Below are 18028 nucleotides of genomic sequence, written 5' to 3'. Positions count from 1 at the left end.
TGGAGTAGAAGTACACAGTATCATAAAATGGAAATACTCAATTAAAGTACGAGTACCTCAACATTGTACAGTACTTAAATGTACTTAGTTACTTTCCACCGCTGGTCACTAACACAAAGGGACAAACAGAGAGTGGTGCGTTCTGGGACCTGAGATCTTCATCTTCTTCACCGTCTTGTTGGTGTTGTTGGTGACGTGGACGTTGACGCTGATCGGCTCTCCGTGGTAATAAATCTGAGAGAGAAAGATTATTAGATCTATTATATAAGTATATAAATGATTATTGTTATTCATTTAAAATATTATTATAGATATATGTTATTCTTGTGATTATGGTTTATGATATCTGTAATAATTAATATGAAATAATGTCATATTTGCAATAATATTTTTCATAATCTGAATTATTGTGAAATCGATATTTCTGTTCTTGATCTGGTCGATAGTGGAGTGTACGTGTTCTTATGTTCAAGTACTGCACTTGAGAACACATTTACTGGTAGTACTTTACTAGAGCATTTCCATGTTCTACTTTAATAAACTCTTCCTGCATTACAGCTGTAAGTCTAAATGAGTGTGTTATAAATGTCATTTATCATGATAACACACACCTCTTTGTCCAGGGACGCCTCCAGGTGCAGCGGTTTGTCCGACATCAGGAACTGTCGGGTCGTCTCTGCGGTCGGCTGAGGGCCCGGCTTCTCCGGAGCAAACTGAACCTTCCTGATCACCAGACGCACAGAGTTCCTGCACAAACAACGCACTTATTGTAAGTCGCTTTGGATAAAAGCGTCAGCTAAATGCAATGTAATGTAATGTAACAACAACGTGAGCAACAACGTGAGCAACAACATGAGCAACAACATAAGCAACCACAACAAAAACTACATGAGCAACAACAGTATAAACAGCAACATGAGTGCTATAAGTGCTTATTAACAAAGCACTTATATACTAATAAAGGACTGGCTTATCTAAAGCCAGTTGAGTAGCACTTGAAATGTTTGGCTCTATGAAACCTGATGTACTTTATGATTCTGTTTTCTTCAAGGTTGTGTCTTCCTGGTCGAATGTACTTATTGTAAGTCGCTTTGGATAAAAGCGTCAGCTAAATGTAATGTAATGTAATGTAATGAGCAACCACAACATAAGCAACAACATAAGCAACCACAACATAAACAACAACATGAGCAACAACTTAAACAACAACATAAGCAACCACAACATAAACAACAACATCAGCAACCACAACATAAACAACAACATGAGCAACAACTTAAACAACAACATAAGCAACCACAACATAAACAACAACATCAGCAACCACAACATAAACAACAACATGAGCAACAACTTAAACAACAATATAAGCAACTACAACATAAAAAACAACACAAGAAACCACAATATAAACAACAACTTCACACCAGAGGCCTGCACTACGAAGCCGGATGTTCTCTTAGCGGCTAACTTCAGGGAAAACTCGGGGTTTCCGGTCCCACGACGCTGGTTCACTTTTTAGCGGGCTAGATCTCCATGGTGACTTATCCTGGAACCTAGTCTGTGCTCCGTTCCAGGATAAGAGATCAACTCAGCGAAAGCACCACGCCTGCTGACCAATCAGAGCTCAGTGTGCGGAGGACATACAGTTTAAACTGCGGTTGCAGGAAAGACGGCCGGCCAAAATCACCGACTGTGTGAACGTGAAAATGAATAGAATATCACCTCCATCTTCAGAGCAATCGGACTATTATAACTATCATTATACTATTATTTTAAGAAAGCTTAATTAAATATCTGCCACAACATACGTAAGCAGATCAAAGTAACATTACGTAGCCTACAGTCCGCGGCACTGTGAGAGCAGACGTCGATATGTCCCATTATCATTCATATCACATCATATCACTTCATAATGTATCATATATCTCCTTATCTGAGTCAGCTGAGCCGTATCTGGCCGTGCAACACTCACAGCGTCACAGACTGGATGCAGAAGCATTATTTGAAGCAACACATTAAGTTGAGGAAACACTGGAGTCAGATGTAATGAAAGTCAGATGGTGTCTTAGACGGGCAGTGATATCATAAAGCTGTTAATGTACGCATTCAAACACTTGTTCTGTTCCCAGCTGTGTTCACCTTGCAGGTGCAGCTCTGTGGCTTTGATCCTGGATCAAGTGTTTAAGTCCTGGATGTTTAAAGTTTAACTTCTTCATATTTGACTAATATTATAGTTGACTTTTCATTCAGGAAGTATGACGCTGCGCTGTCAGTGCGCTTCTCCATGTTTGTGATTGGTCGAATGCTCCAGATACTAGTGAAGTTACGTATTGCGCCGAGGCTTCGGAGCATGTGTCGAGTAATCCCCGAAGCTTTTTGTGAAGCATGTACCGAGGCTTGTATCGTTTTGGGCCAGTGACGTCATCGACGACAAACGAAGCCTCGCTGCCTGTCGACACCACGTGACTGCTTCACGAAGCGATTCAGATCGGTTGAACCGTTGAACCACAACGCTCATAATACCCATGGATGTATAATAAGAACCATATTACCCCTCCTGTACCCGGGCCCGGTGACACGATGGAATCAAGAGAGCTCAGACCCTCACTCATATAGAGGTCGGAACATGTCATAAGTATAAATAGATACAAGCATAAATACATGTAGGAATAAAAACATCAATAAATACAGGAATAAATATGTTCCAGTGTTGTCAGGGAGATTCAGTGTGTGTGCTGCGGCTCAGCTGGAAAGCAGTTGACTCATGACCGCAGGGTCCCTGGTTCAACGACTGAACAATACGTATTTTTTGTTGTTTATAAAAGCTACAGCTAAATGAGACAATGTAGTTAATAAATGCATTCTTTGATATGGTTTGGCCTTTCTCAGGCTACAACATGGTTACGTTTATGAATATTATTAAGGAATACAAATCCCTCTTTGCAATGTTTAGCAGCCTCCTTAGGCTTTTCAATCACAATCATTAAACTGGAATAAATACAATATTGTTAACATGAAAATATGATTTAATGTTCGTTGTTTAGAGTTATTCTAAGGCTTTACTCATTGGGAACTCGGTATGAGAGAGAGCACACTGTTGAGATGTCCAATCTGCCTGTTTTACACACTTTGACCAACAGGGGGTTTGTGTTCAAATGAAGCCCATGATGAAGCCTCATGAGATGAAGCCCATGATGAAGCCTCATGAGATGAAGCCCATGATGAAGCCTCATGAGATGAAGCCCATGATGAAGCCTCATGAGATGAAGCCCATGATGAAGCCTCATGAGATGAAGCCCATGATGAAGCCTCATGAGATGAAGCCCATGATGAAGCCTCATGAGATGAAGCCCATGATGAAGCCTCATGAGATGAAGCCCATGATGAAGCCTCATGAGATGAAGCCCATGATGAAGCCTCATGAGATGAAGCCTCATGAGATGAAGCCCATGATGAAGCCTCATGAGATGAAGCCCATGATGAAGCCTCATGAGATGAAGCCCATGATGAAGCCTCATGAGATGAAGCCCATGATGAAGCCTCATGAGATGAAGCCCATGATGAAGCCTCATGAGATGAAGCCCATGATGAAGCCTCATGAGATGAAGCCCATGATGAAGCCTCATGAGATGAAGCCCCATGATGAAGCCTCATGAGATGAAGCCCATGATGAAGCCTCATGAGATGAAGCCCATGATGAAGCCTCATGAGATGAAGCCCATGATGAAGCCTCATGAGATGAAGCCCATGATGAAGCCTCATGAGATGAAGCCCATGATGAAGCCTCATGAGATGAACCCTTTTGCGAACCAATTGGCTGGAAAGCTTCAAAGCTTCATAAGGCTTCATCTCGCCATCACTACCAGATACCACCCCTTTTATGTGGACGCGCACCTAACTAGATAGGACACGGCTGGCTTGAGCGAACGAGTTGATAGCCAGCGTCATAGGACAGTTTAGCGAGAGCGGCTTTGTTTTGGATTAAGTCAACCGAATAACTCAAAACATATCCAGGAAAGGTTGAACTAGATTCGTAGTATACCCCCCTGGTCGGGAGCAGGTTAGGTTGCAGGCTAAGAGCTCAACTCAGTGAAAGCACTGCCTGCTAACCAATCAAAGCTCAGTGTGCGGAGTTTAAAGCGATCAAGTCATATTACAGGAGAAAGGAAATACAGAAAAGCTGCCGTCGCAGGAAAGACGGCCGGCAACAATCACCGACTGTGTGAACGTGAACATGAATAGAATATCACCTCCATCTTCAGAGCAATCTGACTATTATAACATTAGCGTTAAGAAAGCTTACTGAAATATCTGCCACAACATAAGTAACCGGATCAGAGTCACATTAAGTACAGTCCATATCACTTCATAATGTATCATCTCCTGATCTGAGTCAGCTGAGCCGTATCTGGCCGTGCAACACTCACAGCGTCACAGACTGGATGCAGAAGCATTATTTGAAGCAACACATTAAGTTGAGGAAACACTGGAGTCAAATGTAATGAAAGTCAGATGGTGTCTTAGACGGGCAGTGATATCATAAAGCTGTTAATGTACGCATTCAAACACTTGTTCTGTTCCCAGCTGTATTCACCTTGCAGGTGCAGCTCTGTGGCTTTGATCCTGGATCAAGTGTTTGAGTCATGGATGTTTAAAGTTTAACTTCTTCATATGTCTAATATTATAGTTGACTTTTCATTCAGGAAGTATGACGCTGCGCTGTCAGTGCGCTTCTCCATGTCTGTGATTGGTCGAATGCTCCAGATACCACCCCTTTCATGTGAACGCGCACCTAACTAGATAGGACACGGCTGTCTTGAGCGATCCACTTGATAACCCGCGTCGTAGGACAGTTTAGCGAGAGCGCGTATGTTTTGAATTAGGCCAACCTTAGGCTAACTCAAACATATCCAGGTTAGGTTGAACCAGCTTCGTAGTACAGGCCTCTGGGCCGTGTCTCGTTTCTGAGATTCCCCTCCTCGACTCCTATCCTCGAGACTTAGTGCCGCCCGCAGGAGATACGAGCGGAGGAGCAGAGGAGAGAGGAGTCGAGGAGGGGAACCGAGGAGAGAGGAGGGGAAGCAGCAGGCGGTTAGAGAAATGAGAACTCCTCTCCTCTGAGCGGTCATTTTAAAGAGACGTCCATTAATGATGACAGGAGGCAGCAGCCCTCTGTCTGATGGACAGATGTGTTCATGACCACTTCTATATTTACTTTGATTCATTCACAGTGCGGTATAATGAGACAATAACAGGCTACAGATGCGGACACACACACACACACACACACACACACACACACACACACACACACACACACACACACACACACACACACATATATATATATTTATATAAATATATACAATTTCAGAATCAAACAAGTATGAGAGCACTCTCATAATAACGTAACACCAAACTAAACATGCGAGTCTCATCAACGTTTCAGATTATTGTCTGCATTAATCCAGAACCCCACAGAGAATCCCATTGGGAGCCCTTCTGTCCAACAGAAACTCTTATTATTACTGAACCACTCTGCGTTCCTGTCCGACCTGCTAATGCACGCCGGGTTTCGCTTTCATCCATAATTCATCTCTTTATTGCGCCTCACTTTTACCTCTTGTGGATCTTCTCCTCAACGTTCTCTGCACAGAAAGACTTCACCTCGAAGTCCACGCCGCAGGCCTGGAAACACAGCAGAGGATGTTTAGCGCTGATTTAATTTCAGGAGTCTGATTCATTGCTGAAGCAGTGAACACATCGTTACCAACTATTTCTGGTTATTTTGCAGGTTGTTTTCCACATGTTGCATTTTTGGTGGTTTTTGCGTCTCGTTTTACCTTCCCCGTGTCCTCGGGGCCCGGCTGCAGGGTGACGGAGCACGGCAGGTTCAGAGGGATCTGCAGTCAGGGACAAATAATCATAACGTTATTTACACATTGTCACAAGGACCGATACAGGAAAACACTCCTGCCTACTGCAATAACTCTCTATAACAAATCTCCTCTGGAAGAGAACTCTCTGCTTAAACTCTCTCTGTACATTTTACATTTATATTCAATTTAATATTTGATATTCCATTCCTTACACACTTATATATAATATCCTGCTTTATATTTTGTTACTGTAAATTTGTAATTCAACATGTATATTTTCTACTCTTTTAATGCTATTTTATTTAAATTATTCAGATGCTTACTTGTTGTAATGTTTATTTCTAGTCTTTTAATTTCTCTAATGTACCACGCCATGTCTTTTCATGCTGCTGCAACACAACAATTTCCCAAATTGGGATCAATAAAGTACTTCTTATCTTCTTGTCTTATCTTGGACAGGATTCGTAATCATCGGCGATCTAGTTACGTCTTTTTTAGTCTTTCTGCAACGTTCGGTCATTTTGTAATTATTTTGCACCCATTCTTTTGAATTTTTACACAACTACATTTATTTTTTGGTTATTTGACAACTCTTTTTAAAAGTTGAGCACCTAATGGTCATTTTGTAGTTGTTATTCACCAAATGTTCACCATTTTTTTGGTGGTGATTTTGCATAGTATTTACACATCAATGATTCCATTTGGTAATGTGAGAACCATTTTCTGTAGCTTTGCACTTAAAGGTAATTTTATACGATGTCCAACATTTAGAATTTTCTATTTGTTTTGCATCTATTTTTACACATGTTATGTGTCCATGTGGTCATTTGTAGATTTGGTCATTTTGTGGTTGTTTTGCACCAAGTTTTCCAAAATATTACCTTTTTTTGTTCTTTCTAACCTGAAGCTGAGTTTTTATTCTGAGAGGCCTGACAGTATGGTTTCATACAGTACCTCGAAGGTGAACGGGTGTGCGTGTTCTCCCAGTTTTTTGATCAGGCGTTCTTGAAGACGAGTCAGACTCTTCTTCTCTTCGGGCACGGGAGGAAACGCCTGGATGTTTGCCACGAACAGGTCTTTCCGAAACGTCAACCCAAGGACGTCCAGGTCCTCCCGACCGTACCGGAATGCACAGGTCAGAGTCACGAACACTAACGGGAAGAAAAAACAACAAAAATCAGATACTCATATTTCACGGTTTACTATAAAGAGCAGAGGCCCAAGGACGCTTCCCTGAGGAACACCACAACGTATTAAAGATGGACGAAAATAGGATTAAAAGTTCAGTAAGCAAGATATTTAAATGTCTGCCGTTACTTACCCGCTTGGACTGTTGTATATTGTATATTGATATTATCTTATGTTGTTGTTTTTATGTTTTGGGGTGGCAGTGGCTCAGTTTCTTAGCGGAAGCAATACCATATTTTTGACGTCAATATAATCCTTTTTAAATCAGTACTGTCAATCAAGTTGTTGGTTTATTTAGTAGCCGTGTAATGAGCAGGATCATTACCCTTACTTATGTAGCTTTGCTGTACTTAAGCAAAAGACACATTCAATGAGGTGGACAGTAAAGTCAGTTAAACATTAGTTCTGATGGACATGTTTCACCTTTCCTCTCCTTCAGGTACTCCGGGTCGATCAGGATGACGCCGTCTGCAGGAAGTAAAGTCAGAAATCAACGACATAAAATAATATAAATTAATTGAATAAATGCTTTCTAACTTATTTAAATAATCTCACCGACAGGCTCCACCAGATCCACCTGGTCCACAAAGTCTCTCTTCCCCAGATAGACTGTGAGCTGAGGGAGGAACACAGCGACCAATCAGAATCAACCATGACAAAATCAACAGCAAATCAGAAAGCGTCAGGACATCCAACAGCCAATCAGAATCCACCATCAGGACCTAAAAACTACTCAGACTTAACTGTCATGACATCTAAGAGCAAATCGTGTCAACATCAGAACATCTAAAAGCCAATCAGAAACTTTCAGGACATTCAATAGCCAATCAGAATCAACCGTCCTTCATAGATGTTTTAAAAACTGATTTCCACAGAGCGCTGCTGAAAAGCATCAAACCCTTTCTGCTCCAGTGACTGCTTTCGTTTACTTGTTTTTCTTTTACTTTTTTGTAAATTACTGGGGTTTTTTGCAGCATTTTTTTGTTGTTCTTTTGCTTTTCTAGGACTTTGTGTTTAGATTTCTCTTCAGGGGGCGAGCAGGTGTAAAAAAACAAACGAGGACTCACCTTTCCATTGGGACTGGCCTTCTTAAACACTCTGAAACACAGACAGAGAAGCAGGTTAATGAAATCCTTTATCTGGCCCGCAGACTTTTACAGCAGCAAAGAAACAGTGCAGATGAAATGTTAATAACAAACAAAACAAATAAGTACACCACGGTGAAAAAAATAAAGATATGTGTCAGGATTCTCATGTTTTGTCACGTTTGTAGTTTTGTATGTCTGGTTATGGGTATTTTCCTCCTTGTTTTTTGTCTGGTCCTTCTTCCTGTGTTTTTCCCCTGTCGTTAGTTTCCCTGGTGTGTCTAGTTGTCTGATTGTGTTCACCTGTGGCCCTTGTGTTTCGTCTCCCCTGCCCGGCTGTTTCTCGTCTTGTGATTACCCCTCCCTGTATTTAGTCTTGTCTCTTCCCGTGTTCAGTGTTGGTTCGTCTTTTGTTTGTGACTAAGTCTCCGGTGAGTGTTCTGTTTTGTCTTTATTAGTATCCGGTAGCCTTGAAATAAAGGAATTTTCAGTTTAAATCTCCATTTGGGTCCTGCCTGCTTCACACACCGTAACAGAACGAACCAACCTAAATATGGGCCCAGCAGATCCTTTTGAGCAGGAGATATTGGAGTTTTCCTTTGCTTTGGCTGGCTGCTCTAGTCGATGTTTGGGAGCGTCCAGGGTTCAGCAGCGAGAGGCTGTTCTGGCAGAAGCACGCCAGATTACGATGGAGAAACCAGGCTTGGTTAAATTCTTACCGGGCGGGATTTTGGATTTCCTCATGGTGTGTTATCCCTTGCCTGACAGCCCCAGGCCTCCCAACTCCCGTTATGATACCACACGCATCGGTGCGGTCCGTTTGGAGTCAACCCTGGCTTCTGCCCCATTGCCTGCTCCTGTCCAGGAGCCGTTCTCTGGAACTCGTCTGGCCTTTGGAGGTCCACAGAGCCTCCAAACGGCTCCTAAAGGAAGGAGTCGCAAGGTCAGGTTAGCAGCCCGAGCCCAAAGATCCATGGTCCCGGCCCCAGTTCTGGCCCCAGCGGCCATGGTTCCGGCCCTGGTCCCGGCCCCAGCAGCCATGGTTCTGGACCCAGTTCTGGCCCCAGCGGCCATGGTTCCGGCCCTGGTTCCGGCCCCAGCAGCCATGGTTCCAGCCCCAGTTCTGGCCTCAGCAGCCATGGTTCCGGCCCCTGTTCTGGCCCCAGCAGCCATGGTTCCGGCCCCAGTTCTGGCCCCAGCAGCCATGGTTTCAGCCCCAGTTCTGGCCCCAGCAGCCATGGTTCCGGCTCAAGTAGAGGCCCCAGCAGCCATTCCGGCCCCAGTTCTGGCCCCGGCAGCCATGGTTCTGGCCCCAGCAGCCATGGTTCCGGCTTCAGTACAGGCCCCAGTAGCCATGGTTCCAGCCCCTGTTCTGGCCCAGCAGCCATGGTTCCAGCCTCAGTCCTGGCCCCAGCAGCCATGGTTTCGACTCCAGCCCCTCGTCTCCGGCCGACGCCAGCTCCCGTGTCCTGTCGGCGTACCGGCCGACGCCAGCTCCCCGTGTCCTGTCGGCATTCCGGTCGACTCCAGCCCCCCGTGTTCTGTTGGAGAACCGACCGACTCAAGTCTCCTCTCAAGTTCCTTCTCAAGTCCCCTCTCAAGACACATCTCCAGCTCCCTCTCGAGTCTCCTTTCAAGTCACCTCTAGAGTCCCCTCTCGAGTTCCCTTTCGAGTCTCCTCTCGAGTCCCCTCTCGAGTCATCTCTCGAGTCTCCTCTCCAGTTCCCTCTCAAGTTCCCTCTTGAGTCCCCTCTCAAGTCTCCTCTCCAGTTCCCTCTCGAGTCTCCTCTCCAGTTCCCTCTCGAGTCCCCTCTCCAGTTCCCTCTCGAGTCCCCTTTCAAGACACTTCGCAAGTTCCCTCTCGAGTCCCCTCTCAAGTCACCCCTCCAGTTCCCTGTCGAGTCCCCTCTCGAGTCATCTCTCAAGTCTCCTCTCCAGTTCCTTCTCAAGTCTCCTCTCCAGTTCCCTCTCGAGTCCCCTTTCAAGACACTTCGCAAGTTGCCTCTCGAGTCCCCTCTCAAGTCACCCCTCCAGTTCCCTCTCGAGTCCCCTCTCGAGTCATCTCTCGAGTTCCCTCTCGAGTCCCCTCTCGAGTCACCTCTCAAGTTCCATCTCTAGTCCCTTCTCAAGTCACGTCTCTAGTCCCCTCTCTGGTCCCTTCCCGAGTCCCTCCTCTAGTCCCTTTCCAAGTCCCTTCTCTAGTCCCATCTCTAGTCCCTACTCAAGTCCCTCCTCTAGTCAATTCCCTAGTCCCACCTCTAGTCACTTCTCTAGTCCCATCTCAAGTTCCCTCTCGAGTCCCTTCTCGAGTTCCCTCTCCAGTTCCCTCTCGAGTCCCCCCTCGAGTCCCCTCTTGAGTCCCCTCTCAAGTCCCTACCCAATGTCCTGGTCCGTTGGAGGTTCCACTGGGGGTCCTGCCAACTCCATGTCCTGTCCCGTTGGAGGCCCCGCCAACTACTCCTCTGCCGGGGGTCTTGCCAACCCTATGTCCGTGCCGTTGGAGGTTCCGCTGGAGGTCCTGCCAACTCTATGTCCTGTCCCGTTGGGGGTCCCGCCGACCCTATGTCCTGTGCTGTTGGTGGTCCCGCCGACTACTCTCCTGCCGGGGGTCCTGCCAACCCTGTGTCCTGTCCCGTTGGGGGTCCCGCCGGCGACTCTTCTGCCGGGGGTCCTGCCAACCCTATGTCCTGTGCTGTTGGAGGTTCCGCTGGGGTTCCTGCCAGCTCCATGTCCTGTCCCGTTGGGGGTCCCGTCGACTACTCTCCTGCCGGGGGTCCTGCCAACCCTGTGTCCTGTCCCGTTGGGGGTCCCGCCGACGACTCTTCTGCCGGGGGTCCTGCCAACCCTATGTCCTGTGCCGTTGGAGGTTCCGCTGGGGTTCCTGGCAGCTCCATGTCCTGTCCCGTTGGGGGTCCCGTCGACTACTCTCCTGCCGGGGGTCCTGCTAACCCTATGTCCAGTCCCGTTGGGGGTCACGCCGACTGTTCTCCTGCCGGGGGTCCTGCCAACCCCTTGTCCTGTTCCGTTGGAGGCCCCGCCATCACATGTCTCGCCGGGGGTCCTGCCAACTCCTGGTCCTCTTCCGTGGGGGATCCTGCCGAAGCCTGTCCCACCGGCTCCGGTTCCTGTTCGGCCGACACCGGGTCCTGCCCGGCCTCCGGAGTTGTTTGGCCTTCGCCCCACCTTGGACTCTGCCTTGCCCCCGGGCCGTCCGCCCGAGTCCCCCTTCTCGGCTTCTGCCTTGCCCCCGGGCCGTCCGCCGAGACCCCTTCCTGGTCCTCTGCCATGCCCCTGGGGCTGTCAGCCCAAGACCCGTCCTCCAGACCCCCTCCACCCACCCTGGTGGCCCTAGTTTTTCCTGTGTTTTTCCCCTGTCGTTAGTTTCCCTGGTGTGTCTAGTTGTCTGATTGTGTTCACCTGTGGCCCTTGTGTTTCGCCTCCCCTGCCCGGCTGTTTCTCGTCTTGTGATTACCCCTCCCTGTATTTAGTCTGTTCTCTTCCTGTGTTCAGTGTTGGTTCGTCTTTTGTTTGTGACTAAGTCTCCGGTGAGTGTTCTGGTTTGTCTTTATTAGTATCCGGTAGCCTTGAAAAAAAGGAATTTTCAGTTTAAATCTGCATTTGGGTCCTGCCTGCTTCACACACCGTAACAATATGTATAGTATAAATAAAGAAGTATTGTATAACTGAGTACAGTGGAGCTGTTCGACCAATAGACTGCATATTTAGAGGTTTATTTTATTGCTTCATTATTCAAATGTTTATTTGTTTACCTTGTTCTGTAAACATAAATACTTTATTTGTATTGCTGTTGTAATTTGTTCTGCGGTAAAAGTCCTTGTATCAGATTTTAAAGGGCCCCTTTTCTGCTTATGATGTTCATATCAGTATGTAGTGTCTCTACTTTAAAGAGTCCTCTCCTGCTGATGTTCAGGTGTATATCAGTATGTAGTGTCTCTACTTTAAAGAGTCCTCTCCTGCTGATGTTCAGGTGTCTATCAGTATGGAGAGTCTCTACTTTAAAGAGTCCTCTCCTGCTGGTGTTCAGTATGTAGTGTCTCTACTTTAAAGAGTCCTCTTCTGCTGATGTTCAGTATGTAGTGTCTCTACTTTAAAGAGTCCTCTCCTGCTGATGTCCAGGTGTATATCAGTATGTAGTGTCTCTACTTTAAAGAGTCCTTTCCTGCTGATGTTCAGGTGTATATCAGTATGTAGTGTCTCTACTTAAAGAGTCCTCATCCTGCTGATGTTCAGGTGTATATCAGTATGTAGTGTCTCTACTTTAAAGAGTCCTCTCCTGCTGATGTGCAGGTTGTATATCAGTATGTAGTTGTCTCTACTTTAAAGAGTCCTCTCCTGCTGATGTTCAGGTGTATATCAGTATGTAGTGTCTCTACTTTAAAGATTCCTCTCCTGCTGATGTTCAGGTGTATATCAGTATGTAGTGTCTCTACTTTAAAGAGTCCTTTCCTGCTGATGTTCAGGTGTATATCAGTATGTAGTGTCTCTATTTTAAAGAGTCCTCTCCTGCTGATGTGCAGGTGTATATCAGTATGTAGTGTCTCTACTTTAAAGAGTCCTCTCCTGCTGATGTTCAGGTGTATATCAGTATGTAGTGTCTCTACTTTAAAGAGTCCTCTCCTGCTGATGTGCAGGTGTATATCAGTATGTAGTGTCTCTACTTTAAAGAGTCCTCTCCTGCTGATGTGCAGGTGTATATCAGTATGTAGTGTCTCTACTTTAAAGAGTCCTCTCCTGCTGATGTTCAGGTGTATATCAGTATGTCGTGTCTCTACTTTAAAGAGTCCTCTCCTGCTGATGTTCAGGTGTATATCAGTATGTATTGTCTCTACTTTAAGAGTCCTTTCCTGCTGATGGTCAGGTGTATATCAGTATGTAGTGTCTCTACTTTAAAGAGTCCTCTCCTGCTGCTGATGTTCAGGTGTATATCAGTATGTAGTGTCTCTACTTTAAAGAGTCCTCTCCTGCTGATGTTTCAGGTGTATATCAGTATGTAGTGTCTCTACTTTAAAGAGTCCTCTCCTGCTGCTGATGTTCAGGTGTATATCAGTATGTAGTGTCTCTACTTTAAAGAGTCCTCTCCTGCTGATGTTCAGGTGTATATCAGTATGTAGTGTCTCTACTTTAAAGAGTCCTCTCCTGCTGATGTTCAGGTGTATATCAGTATGTAGTGTCTCTACTTTAAAGAGTCCTCTCCTGCTGATGTTCAGGTATATATCAGTATGTAGTGTCTCTACTTTAAAGAGTCCTCTCCTGCTGATGTTCAGGTGTATATCAGTATGTAGTGTCTCTACTTTAAAGAGTCCTCTCCTGCTGATGTTCAGGTGTATATCAGTATGTAGTGTCTCTACTTTAAAGAGTCCTCTCCTGCTGATGTTCAGGTGTATATCAGTATGTAGTGTCTCTACTTTAAAGAGTCCTCTCCTGCTGATGTTCAGGTGTATATCAGTATGTAGTGTCTCTACTTTAAAGAGTCCTCTCCTGCTGATGTTCAGGTGTATATCAGTATGTAGTGTCTCTACTTTAAAGAGTCCTCTCCTGCTGATGTTCAGGTGTATATCAGTATGTAGTGTCTCTACTTTAAAGAGTCCTCTTTTTATATCAGTATAAAGTGTTTCTACTTTAAACTACTCCATTTTTTTTTCACATTGTGTGCAAAGCTTTATTAAAACATGCTTAGATCATTACATCTGATCTTATCTTGAATGTGTAATATGTATTCCTGCTTTGATCTGCTCTGTACCTTTGCTGCTGTGAATAAAGGAAATATCCTGAGTTCCCTCACAGTGCTGGAGGTTCATGTTGCTCAGCCGCTTCCTGTCTCTAATGCTGTCTGACAGCCACCCCCCTGTGTTAATGCTGTCATAAATTAGCTTCTGCGGCTCCATTAGCTTTCAGCAGCATCAGGACGCCACTTTACCGGAAACCGCCGAGCCTCATGGGAGCTCAGCACGCCATTACCCGCTGCAATTAGTCAAATCAAAGTTTAACACAGACACAAAATAAATAAATATATCACGACGTGGATCAAACCCACACTGGCTGATGTTCACTTATCAACACACTGCAGGACAATCACTGACACTCTTCATCACGTGCGTCTTTGTTATGATTAAATGTGCTAATGAGGCTAATGCTAACTGTTGGTGAGTTTAGGAGGAAGACACGACACAAACACATTATTTAGATATTTAAAACATATTTATCCTACTTTGACTTATTGTTTACACATTTGGACCTGTTTGTTGTTTTTTAAGTTTTTCTTTACAATTGTTATTATATATTTGTTTATTTATTTAATAGATTTAACAGTCAATAACTCATAAATTGGGAACATTGAAATGTTCCTTTAGTTTTTGTTGATTTTAATGCTTAAATGAATTATTTCTATCAGTTTGAGGAAACAGACGGTGTTTTAAACCCTTTACAAGGTATGGATTATATTTAACAAGCTATTATAATGTCGGGTTATTTAATATTTCACACATTTCTTCTCTTCATCCTTAAATCCTCATGTGAATGTCAGTGCAGGTTAACAATAATATTCAGATAATGGAAACTGCATTTTAATGTGGAGTAACGTCTCCTAAGTGTTTGTTGTGAAGCTCGACATCGATCGGGAGGAAACTCTATCTGACGGGTCGATATTCTCCCGAGGATTCCCTTGAAACCTGAACGCCTCATCAGCAGCTGACTTTGTCGGAAAATCAAGTGGAAAAGAGAGAGAGATGATGTGAAAACATATATGAAATAAATACTGTAAAAAATATAAAAGAATATCCTAAACATGTAAGAAAATTGAGAAATGATATTAAGTATGTAGTGTCTCTACTTTAAAGAGTCCTCTCCTGCTGATGTTCAGGTGTATATCAGTATGTAGTGTCTCTACTTTAAAGAGTCCCTCTCCTGCTGATGTTCAGGTGTATATCAGTATGTAGTGTCTCTACTTTAAAGAGTCCTCTCCTGCTGATGTTCAGGTGTATATCAGTATGTAGTGTCTCTACTTTAAAGAGTCCTCTCCTGCTGATGTTCAGGTGTATATCAGTATGTAGTGTCTCTACTTTAAAGAGTCCTCTCCTGCTGATGTTCAGGCTTATAACAGTATGTAGTGTCTCTACTTTAAAGAGTCCTCTCCTGCTGTTGTTCAGGTGTATATCAGTATGTAGTGTCTCTACTTTAAAGAGTCCTCTCCTGCTGATGTTCAGGCTTATATCAGTATGTAGTGTCTCTACTTTAAAGAGTCCTCTCCTGCTGATGTTCAGGTGTATATCAGTATGTAGTGTCTCTACTTTAAAGAGTCCTCTCCTGCTGATGTTCAGGTGTATATCAGTATGTAGTATCTCTACTTTAAAGAGTCCTCTCCTGCTGATGTTCAGGTGTATATCAGTATGTAGTGTCTCTACTTTAAAGAGTCCTCTCCTGCTGATGTTCAGGTGTGTATCAGTATGTAGTGTCTCTACTTTAAAGAGTCCTCTCCTGCTGATGTTCAGGTGTATATCAGTATGTAGTGTCTCTACTTTAAAGAGTCCTCTCCTGCTGATGTTCAGGTGTATATCATTATGTAGTGTCTCTACTTTAAAGAGTCCTCTCCTGCTGATGTTCAGGTGTATATTATTATGTAGTGTCTCTACTTTAAAGAGTCCTCTCCTGCTGATGTTCAGGTGTATATCAGTATGTAGTGTCTCTACTTTAAAGAGTCCTCTCCTGCTGATGTTCAGGTGTATATCAGTATGTAGTGTCTCTACTTAAAGAGTCCTCTCCTGTTGATGTTCAGGTGTATATCAGTATGTAGTGTCTCTACTTTAAAGAGTCCTCTCCTGCTGATGTTCAGGTGTATATCAGTATGTAGTGTCTCTACTTTTAAAGGAGTCCTCTCCTGCTGATGTTCAGGTGTATATCAGTATGTAGTGTCTCTACTTTAAAGAGTCCTCTCCTGCTGATGTTCAGGTGTATATCAGTATGTAGTATCTCTACTTTAAAGAGTCCTCTCCTGCTGATGTTCAGGTATATATCAGTATGTAGTGTCTCTACTTTAAAGAGTCCTCTCCTGCTGATGTTCAGGTGTATATCAGTATGTAGTATATCTATTTTAAAGAGTCCTCTCCTGCTGATGTTCAGGTGTATATCAGTATGTAGTGTCTCTACTTTAAAGAGTCCTCTCCTGCTGATGTTCAGGTGTATATCAGTATGTAGTATCTCTACTTTAAAGAGTCCTCTCCTGCTGTTGTTCAGGTGTATATCAGTATGTAGTGTCTCTACTTTAAAGAGTCCTCTCCTGCTGATGTTCAGGTGTATATCAGTATGTAGTATCTCTACTTTAAAGAGTCCTCTCCTGCTGATGTTCAGGTGTATATCAGTATGTAGTGTCTCTACTTTAAAGAGTCTTCTCCTGCTGATGTTCAGGTGTATATCAGTATGTAGTGTCTCTACTTTAAAGAGTCCTCTTCTGCTGATGTTCAGGTGTATATCAGTATGTAGTGTCTCTACTTTAAGAGTCCTCTCTGCTGATTGTTCAGGTGTATATCAGTATGTAGTATCTCTACTTTACAGGAGTCCTCTCCTGCTGATGTTCAGGTATATATCAGTATGTAGTGTCTCTACTTTAAAGAGTCCTCTCCTGCTGATGTTCAGGTGTATATCAGTATGTAGTGTTTCTACTTTAAAGAGTCCTCTCCTGCTGATGTTCAGGTGTATATCAGTATGTAGTGTATCTACTTTAAAGAGTCCTCTCCTGCTGATGTTCAGGTGTATATCAGTATGTAGTATCTCTACTTTAAAGAGTCCTCTCCTGCTGATGTTCAGGTATATATCAGTATGTAGTGTCTCTACTTTAAAGAGTCCTCTCCTGTTGATTTTCAGGTGTATATCAGTATGTAGTGTTTCTACTTTAAAGAGTCCTCTCCTGCTGATGTTCAGGTGTATATCAGTATGTAGTGTCTCTACTTTAAAGAGTCCTCTCCTGCTGATGTTCAGGTGTATATCAGTATGTAGTATCTCTACTTTAAGAGTCCTCTTCCTGCTCTGATGTTCAGGTATATATCAGTATGTAGTGTCTCTACTTTAAGAGTGCTCTCCTGCTTATGTTCAGGTGTATATCAGTATGTAGTGTCTCTACTTTAAAGAGTCCTCTCCTGCTGATTGTTCAGGTGTATATCAGTATGTAGTGTCTCTACTTTAAAGAGTCCATCTCCTGCTGATGTTCAGGGTGTATATCAGTATGTAGTGTCTCTACTTTAAAGAGTCATTCTCCTGCTGTTGTTCAGGTGTATATCAGTATGTAGTGTCTCTACTTTAAAGAGTCATCTCCTGCTGATGTTCAGGCTTATATCAGTATGTAGTGTATCTACTTTAAAGAGTCCTCTCCTGCTGATGTTCAGGTGTATATCAGTATGTAGTGTCTCTACTTTAAAGAGTCCTCTCCTGCTGATGTTCAGGTGTATATCAGTATGTAGTATCTCTACTTTAAAGAGTCCTCTCCTGCTGATGTTCAGGCTTATATCAGTATGTAGTGTCTCTACTTTAAAGAGTCCTCTCCTGCTGATGTTCAGGTGTATATCAGTATGTAGTGTCTCTACTTTAAAGAGTCCTCTCCTGCTGATGTTCAGGTGTATATCAGTATGTATGTCTCTACTTTAAAGAGTCCTCTCCTGCTGATGTTCAGGTATATATCAGTATGTAGTGTCTCTACTTTAAAGAGTCCTCTCCTGCTGATGTTCAGGTGTATATCAGTATGTAGTGTCTCTACTTTAAAGAGTCCTCTCCTGCTGATGTTCAGGTGTATATCAGTATGTAGTGTTTCTACTTTAAAGAGTCCTCTCCTGCTGATGTTCAGGTGTATATCAGTATGTAGTGTCT

The 18028-nt window shown here is 43.8% G+C and overlaps 1 protein-coding gene across 3 annotated transcripts in view; it reads right to left on the bottom strand.

Moving 5' to 3' along the window:
- Positions 1 to 18028, bottom strand: part of arrb1 (arrestin, beta 1) — a 41144-nt gene that overhangs the window by 13168 nt on the left and 9948 nt on the right. For all 3 annotated transcript variants that reach the window (XM_034198802.1, XM_034198804.1, XM_034198803.1), the window contains 8 exons: positions 8138 to 8168; positions 7626 to 7686; positions 7494 to 7538; positions 6837 to 7033; positions 5847 to 5906; positions 5624 to 5691; positions 612 to 747; positions 150 to 234 (listed from right to left, as the gene is read on the bottom strand). In XM_034198802.1, the coding sequence (XP_034054693.1) occupies positions 150 to 234; positions 612 to 747; positions 5624 to 5691; positions 5847 to 5906; positions 6837 to 7033; positions 7494 to 7538; positions 7626 to 7686; positions 8138 to 8168 (683 nt within the window). The remainder of the gene's footprint in view (positions 1 to 149; positions 235 to 611; positions 748 to 5623; positions 5692 to 5846; positions 5907 to 6836; positions 7034 to 7493; positions 7539 to 7625; positions 7687 to 8137; positions 8169 to 18028) is intronic.

Source organism: Gymnodraco acuticeps, unplaced genomic scaffold (genome assembly GCF_902827175.1).
Source record: "Gymnodraco acuticeps unplaced genomic scaffold, fGymAcu1.1, whole genome shotgun sequence".
Classification (NCBI taxonomy): domain Eukaryota; kingdom Metazoa; phylum Chordata; class Actinopteri; order Perciformes; family Bathydraconidae; genus Gymnodraco; species Gymnodraco acuticeps.
Note: the sequence above shows the minus strand (reverse complement) of the source record. Positions and strands in the feature narration are given on the sequence as shown.